The 7,461-nt window shown below is 43.1% G+C and overlaps 1 protein-coding gene across 2 annotated transcripts in view; it reads left to right on the forward strand.

The window, feature by feature from the left end:
* ptpn4a (protein tyrosine phosphatase non-receptor type 4a) overlaps positions 1-7,461 on the forward strand; it is an 80,043-nt gene that overhangs the window by 26,117 nt on the left and 46,465 nt on the right. For both annotated transcript variants that reach the window (XM_035409106.1, XM_035409105.1), the window contains exon 2: positions 6,408-6,562. In XM_035409106.1, coding sequence (XP_035264997.1) covers positions 6,425-6,562 — 138 coding nt within the window. In that variant the 5' untranslated portion in view covers positions 6,408-6,424. The remainder of the gene's footprint in view (positions 1-6,407; positions 6,563-7,461) is intronic.

Below are 7,461 nucleotides of genomic sequence, written 5' to 3' on the forward strand. Positions count from 1 at the left end.
AAATTGCACTGGACAGTAATTTTTGTGAAATATTGTTACCGTGAAAACCAAAAGACTGAAGCCAGAAGTTTTTTTTTAGTCACTTGGGAAACCATTTGCTCAAGTGTCATGCTGTGAATTTCATTGGCTGTCCTTGAGTGCTTGATGTTATTTCGGATATCGTCAGCTTGAAGATTAAGAGCGATAAGCGGCGTTGTGCATGCACACCTATAATTGACCATCTGTTGCGCAGGTTCCACATGTTGTTTGCCGTTCGCCGAGCGTCCCATGGGGCTTTGCAGAATCTTCTGTCATTCTTACCTTCTGAAGTGCTTGCGGAGGAATTCTGGGGGATGAGCGAGCTTTGCTTTACAGTTTTGGGAGAGAACAGGAAGTCCAGAGCTGGGAGAGCCGGCATCAGGATTCTCTGTGACGGGCCTCGGCACTTCGGTCTTTGATCGCTCTGCCGACGTTGTAATCAGGTTGCTCTAACGTTCTCTCCGGAGCGTTCCCGCTGCCTGTGTCTTATGGAGCGGTTACAGGCGGCTGCGATGAGGTGCTCTTCAGTAACGAGCTCGGTTCCGATATCTCGGCTAGCCTCCCACACGCTCTGCTCAGCACACGCAGTCTTCCAACACAGTTTCCTGTGCCGCTGTGGCCTGTGTTCCACCCTACAGGAATTGTAGTGCTACAGGAGAGCTAGTGCTGGAGCTAGAGGGGTGGCATGTGGACATCTCAGGAGTGCTCAGGGAGTGACCCAGTGGGTCCTTTCAGGCTTTAGTCCCACCCTGCCCCGGTGGGGTTCTGCCAAGTGCCCCCATCATAAGGACAGTTGGTGGGGGGGGGGGGGGTGGAGTTGGCTATTTAGTCATATGGCTGGTGTTACCCCTTAGGTCCAAGCCAGCTGTCCTTCCAGATTACACTTGACACCCGCACACAGTCTTACTGACTAAAGTCCAGTTCAGACCAAAGACTCGTGACACGACAGATTACCCCTCTCAGAACTTCTGGTGCCGGTACTTGCCGTTGCAGGTGATTCATCTTGTCTCATCACACGTGGTGTGTTTTACGTAGTTACAAAGAGTTGCCAGTTGCAGTTTGTTGCCTTGCGAATCTTCGGTCTGAACTGGGCTTCAGTCATTCGAGAGGCCTGTGAGGAGCTTTTTGGAGAGTGTTCCCAAGGCCACATTCATCCCAGGAATACTTCACAGAGGTGGGGGTGGGGGGTAGTATGCCCATCCTAAAATATTAAGGGATCATATTCTATTTACATGTCATGTTTTTTTTAATCCAAGCAGTACATCTACACACGTGAAACAGAATTCCTTTCAGCTCTAGTAGACAACACCTTCTGGGGATTTGCTTGTTTCATGTTCAGGTCATTTAATTTATTTGTAGTTTTAACACAGTAATGCCTTTGAGCACTTTCTAGGGACATGGTATCATGTTACAGCAGAGATGCACTGCCTGATTTGACCCACAATGCCTGGCAGGTCAGTGTTTCCTCCTTTTTGGGGGAAACTATCATATTTTCGCAAAATGGTTGGTCATGTGACCGTGACCCTCAGTGTTTGGTTGATATGCCTGTGGTCCCAGCATGCAGTTGGCATGGTTCTGGACCAGGAGTTTGGTTGGGATGGCTGAGCCAGCATTTGATTGGCATAGCTCTGGACCAAGAGTTTAGTTGGCATATCTGGACCAAGTGTTTGGTTGGCATAGTGTACCCACCATTTGGTTGTCATGATGGGGGCCCCACATCGACCCATCGTTTGGATAGCATGGCTGTGGACCCAGTGATTGGTTGGCATGGCTCTGTGATGCAATGTTTGGTTGGCATGGCTGGATGTGGACCCAGGATGTGGTTGGCATGGCCATAGATCAAGTTCACATAATGAATCAGCAGTGACTCATTTGGCTTAATTGGACACCTGACCTTCTTTTTTCTTTACTAGCTGTGGAATCTTTCTGTCTTTTCAGGTCAAATGTGTGTTATAGTAGATAGATATAAGCCTGACAAGTATGGCCAGTTTGTACATTATTTACCAAATGCTCAGGCTTTGAATTCCCTGCATGTGGATTCCCCCTGCACAAGATTTTAATTCATTAGAAGTTAGTCAGGCTTATAGTTATGAACCTGACAAGTGAAGCTAATTGTTTCTGAAACAGGACTGACTTGAGCATGTTAAGTTCCAGTCCCTCGGGAAGTAATTACTGCCCCCTTTTGTGTGTGTGTGTGTCTGTGTCTGTGTCTGTGTGTGTGTGTGTGTGTGTGTGTGTGTGTGTGTGTGTGTGTGTGTGTGTGCGCGTGCGTGTGTGTGTGTGTGCGTGCGTGTGTGTGTGTGTGTGTGTGTTTGATAGCTGTAAAAGTTGGAGATCATATTTTGTCATTTTGGATCAAAGTTCTAAGAGACAGGGAAGAACTGATCTGGAAAATGAGACTGCAGCTCATATTTACATTGAATATTAATAGTGTATAGTCAAATACGAAGGTATTGGAACAGTGACGTCCCGTCATTTTAGTGGAGCAAAAGTACTTGGACAAATTAACTCGAAGGGGGGGGCGCGGGGGGGGGGGGTGAATAACAATGTTATTCTGGTACTTGGGTCACGATATGATGCTATTACATTTCATTGTGTTTTTGCGATACACAATATCAGTTTGTACTGAGATATTGTTTCTCATTTAACTGCAGTAAAATGTGAAAATCATCAGGAGAAAAATATGGCAAAAACCATTACACCCCATAATGAAAAGCCTTGCATCAATTAATTTCGCATTAAACTTTTTACTTTGTGCAAATGAACACACAGCAGCCTGGGAAAAAAAATAAAACATTCAAGAGCTTAAATTAATTTCAATAAATAAATGATTTTATTTTGAAGTGCGATTAAATATGGGGGAAAATGGAAATGATGAAAATGGTGAGACACTCAGCTGCACCCAATCACAGCACGGCAGTGTCAGCGGTTCTAGACGAGCGGCGTCATAGACCATCTGCAGTTTCAAATTCCGCTTGTGTACCCTCCGGCAACACTTGTTTTACATCACGTATCTGTTACATCCCAACATACTGCTGGACATCACACTAGGCAGTTTTGCGTAAATATGCTATACATTTAGCATGTCTCATCACCTTTATTTTCAGGGAATTTAGGCTAGCATAAAGAGTAAATTGTCATTTTGGTGAAAATAAAGTCAAATTAAATCAAGAAAAATAAATGGTGGCCTCTCGCTTCGAGGAATGTAGAACACAAATGTTTACAAGCGAAATACAGTTTCGGTAGTGCTCTGGGGATGAATCGGAGGGGAGGTGGAATATGTCTGTGAACCTGCATCTAGTAGAAATGGAGTAGGCCTATAACTATTCTCTATCTTACCATGCATAATTAGGATGTTCGCTGTTCTATATATGTATTTTTTTAACCTGAGTTTGATACCGTAAAACTAGCATTAGCTGATTCTGGGGCATTATGCCTGGGACTGGGGATATAGAAAATGCTGCATTCTTTATGCTTTAGCCAATGCTGCATTAATTGCCTCGCCATGTTCAACGTACTTCCTCGTTTGCATGAAATTGTTTTCACGCGGTGGTTTCCATTTGCTGTAACACCAGTACTTTTTGGGAAAATTAGCCACAATTGTGAGCATTTGCTCCGGTCCGCCATACTGAAATGCCTTTCCCCCGGTCTGCCCTAGTACTGTATATTACTGGCACGTTGCTGCATACGTATTACGTAACCAGAGACGTAGACGTAAGCACAGCAGGTCCTGGCAGCTGATTAAAATTCTTTGCATTTCAATCGCGAATGCCATTGAAAATACATTTTCAGGCTTCGATGAGCGGACTTGAAACAAGTAGCCTATTTCTGAACAAATTCTCAGTTCTTGGAAATTTGGAACCAGTTCCTATTCGGAATCAGCTCTCGATAGTTTTGAAGCATTTGGTTTGGCGTTTCAAACCACTTCAGAATTGATCCTGCTGCTGCCGTCAACAGTCGCATCAGTGAAGAATAGTGAGCCAGTTCCAGTGACAGCCGTGCATGCCCAAGACTTAACTCTTCCTCCACCATGTTTCACAGATGAGCTGTTGCTTTGGATCATGAGAAATTCCTTTCTTTCTTTGCACTTTCATCACCTTGTTTCATCCGTCCACAAGACTTTATTCCAGGACTCAACAGTTTTTTGAATGTATTTTTAGCTAACTCTAGCTGGGCCGTTCTGTATCGGCGGTTTGTATCTTGCAGTGAACCCTCCATGAGGTTATGCTGGTGTACCCTTTATGGTAGTCTTTCACACACCTATGCCTGCATTCTGGACAGTTTGACAGCCAGTTAGTTGTTCAGTTACTGTTCAACCTGACAATTGTTCAATCTGTTCAACAGCCAATTCAGTTACTTTTACTCCCATTAAATGGGGTGAGAATAAAAAGTTTAAAAAAGGCTGTAATTCCTTCACAGGTCACCTAATATGGTTGCAAATTTCCTTAAATCAAAGCTGACGGTACATATTAACTGCATATTCATTGTTTTCTTTAAAACCCAGTTGCTTTCAAAATCCAAAATTGTGTAACTGTCCCAATACGTTTGCATTTAACTGTACATGGCTACTCATTCAAATAGTCTGGAGGTGATATTTTGTGTAAAACCATTTTGGTTGAAGGTAGCACTCGGACACTGAAGTGAATGAATGTTAGAATTTCTTTTACCAGATGCCAGGCATTGCCCAAAGGTTTTAATGTAGCACGACTTGGCAGAGGAAGCTTATTGAGTAAAATATATGACAGTAATATTTCCTCATGGCCTCGGATCGAATCTGGACTGTGCCAGTGCCACCTGTGTCCAGTGGCTCCATTGCGCAATTGGTGATTGCGTCACCTAGGCTACGGCTGTTATCTGCAGTGTGAAGTGTCTGTGGTTTTAATGTTGATTTGCTTTTCAGAACAAGGAACTTTAAAGGCAAAGGTGGGATTTTTTCCTTGAAAATATCATAAAATAACCAAGGCATACCTATGATGCACTGGCAACCTCTGTGTTCATGGACTTTCTCCCTGAAATTGTGCACCTTTACCTGTATTTGCTATTCTAAAATGTGTTTGGGACGTTTCTGGGCGCTATGCTGTTTTCTGTGTGGCGAGGGGTGTGCGACTGCAGAGCCTGAGGTTTGGGATCAGATTTCAACAAAGTGTTTGTTGCTAGCTAGCTAGTTGCTGTAATGGCCCAGATACAAAAGCAAGCAGCGCTCATTCTATAACTGAAGTTAACCTTGGAATTGCTTTTCCTTGGTGGTGTGTCAGCTGAAGTTCAACGTGGGGATGAGCAGCAACGTTGGCTTGTTTACTGTTGGACCTGTAAGTAACATTCCCTCTAGCTGTCCAGCTAGGGTTGCCAGATGTCGGGTTTTTTTACCGTTATGTCCGGTTTTCAAATTATTTGCACATTATTTCTCACATTGCGATTCGTTCGTACCAGTCCGCCTAACCGATGGGGGAAGTTTACCAGTAGTCTGTGACTCAGGCTGGTACTCGCGGGTGAGTGGGTGGGGTTGAAGATGGAGGAGGAGACTTCTTTGAAGCTAAACCCAGGATCACAGCAAGGATAAAAAAATCCTGTTTGACATTGCAATGAGTAGCTGATTCAAGCTGGCAAATTTAGGGGAAAAAATCAGAACCATTTTTTGAAATTTTGGGCACGTCAGATTTTGTGTGGTCTCGTTAAGTGATGTTGTTAATGTTTATTGAACTAGCTAGTTATGTAGCTGTTTAGTAGTAGAACACCATTATTTTACCCCTGAGGGGTTAAGATGAATGCATGAATTAGCTGGCTGCGCACGATGGTCATTACCCTGTTTCTTTATTTATGGTACTGTTCCTTTGTTGCTAATGGCAAGAAAAGGAATACATTCAATCCCAATCAGTCCACAAACTACAATCAATCCCTGCTCAGTATTACAGTGCCATGCATTTGAGTTCCTGCTATCATCCGTTTCGTTTTGGGTTTTTTTCTGCTACACTGATGTGTTTCTTTGTTCATTTTGCTGAAAGCAGATGCTTTTCCTAGCATTTTCATATGTGAAATATTAATCTATTTTTAAAGTGGATAGAGAAGAGTCCAAGAGTCAATCTGATATAACATTTATACCCTCTTCTCTGTAAAACCCAGTTGGTTAATCTGCAGTAAACCCTTTCCAGTGGATTTCTTGCAAATGTTTTTTTTTTTAATCCTCTGCAGAAGAACAGCCTAGATTTCATAACCATTCTCATCAGATTAAGTGTGAGGGGTTCCCATTGGAAGATGCAGCCTTATCGGTAGTCTGTCATTGGTTGGAATTTGCATAGAAAGTAAGCAGGGAGGGGGGGTGATGTTCTAGAATGTTGTATAATTCTCTCTCTCTCTCTCCCTCCCTCCCTCCCTCCCTCCATCTGCTGCAGACTTTGTGTGGACAGTAATGAGCGCACGCTTCCGATTGCCTGCTGGCAGATCCTACAATGTCCGAGCGTCGGAGCTGGCACGAGACAGACAGCACACAGAGGTGGTCTGTAACGTACTTCTGCTGGACAACACTGTTCAAGCCTTCAAAGTTAACGTGAGTACCCCCCAGCCAGCCCTGCCCCCTCTCCGGGGAAGCCCCGCCCCCCTCAGCCCCTGGCTTCCTGTCAACAATGAAAGATGCACATTAGATTACATATCAAAATAGTCTTTTATAAAAATGTAAATAATTCATAATAGAGATGACTGTAACTTTTCTTTTAAAGCTAAAAGTTCCTACAAAATAGTCCAAAATGAGCATTTTTGTCTGAAGCTCGAAGCTTTTCTCTCGATTTTTATTACTTTTAGGAGGTTAACTTAATATAACATAACTGGGTTTGTGTTATATTAAATTATTATTATTACCATAAAACGCTGATGAGAAAGTGCTTATATTGTGAAGTAGTGTTCCACAGGGAAGTCATTCATATTTATTATACATTATTGCTATTTATTTTATTGCAAACAATTGTATGGTGCTCTTTGTGAACAGTTTATTAGAAGTTGTTAGTAAGATTATTGTAAAGTAATGGAGAAAAAGATGGCTGGACAAAACCTTACAAATGAGACAGAAGTCAAAGTGTCCAATGCCGGAGCAGCTGTGCTGGTGGTGTAACTGGCTCTGTGAAACAGTCTATATGTGTGTGCATTTAATATAGTAAGAGGGTCATTTTCAGGAAGAATCAGCCATGGGAAGAATTGCGGTAACTTTATGGTAACTCCTCTCTTACAGTATTGACTTCAGTGCTTCCTGTTGTTATTGTATTCCAGTCCAAATATTGCTAATTCTCCCTAACCCTTTTACACACTGCAAAGAGGAGTCACACAACTGCCTCAGCCCTTTTACACACTATAGAGAGGAGTCACACACCAGCCTCAACCCTGTTACACACTGCATAGAGGAGTCACACACCAGCCTCAACACTTTTACACACTGTAGAGACGAGTCACACACCA

The sequence above is a fragment of the Anguilla anguilla genome, chromosome 3 (genome assembly GCF_013347855.1).
Source record: "Anguilla anguilla isolate fAngAng1 chromosome 3, fAngAng1.pri, whole genome shotgun sequence".
NCBI classification, from domain to species: domain Eukaryota; kingdom Metazoa; phylum Chordata; class Actinopteri; order Anguilliformes; family Anguillidae; genus Anguilla; species Anguilla anguilla.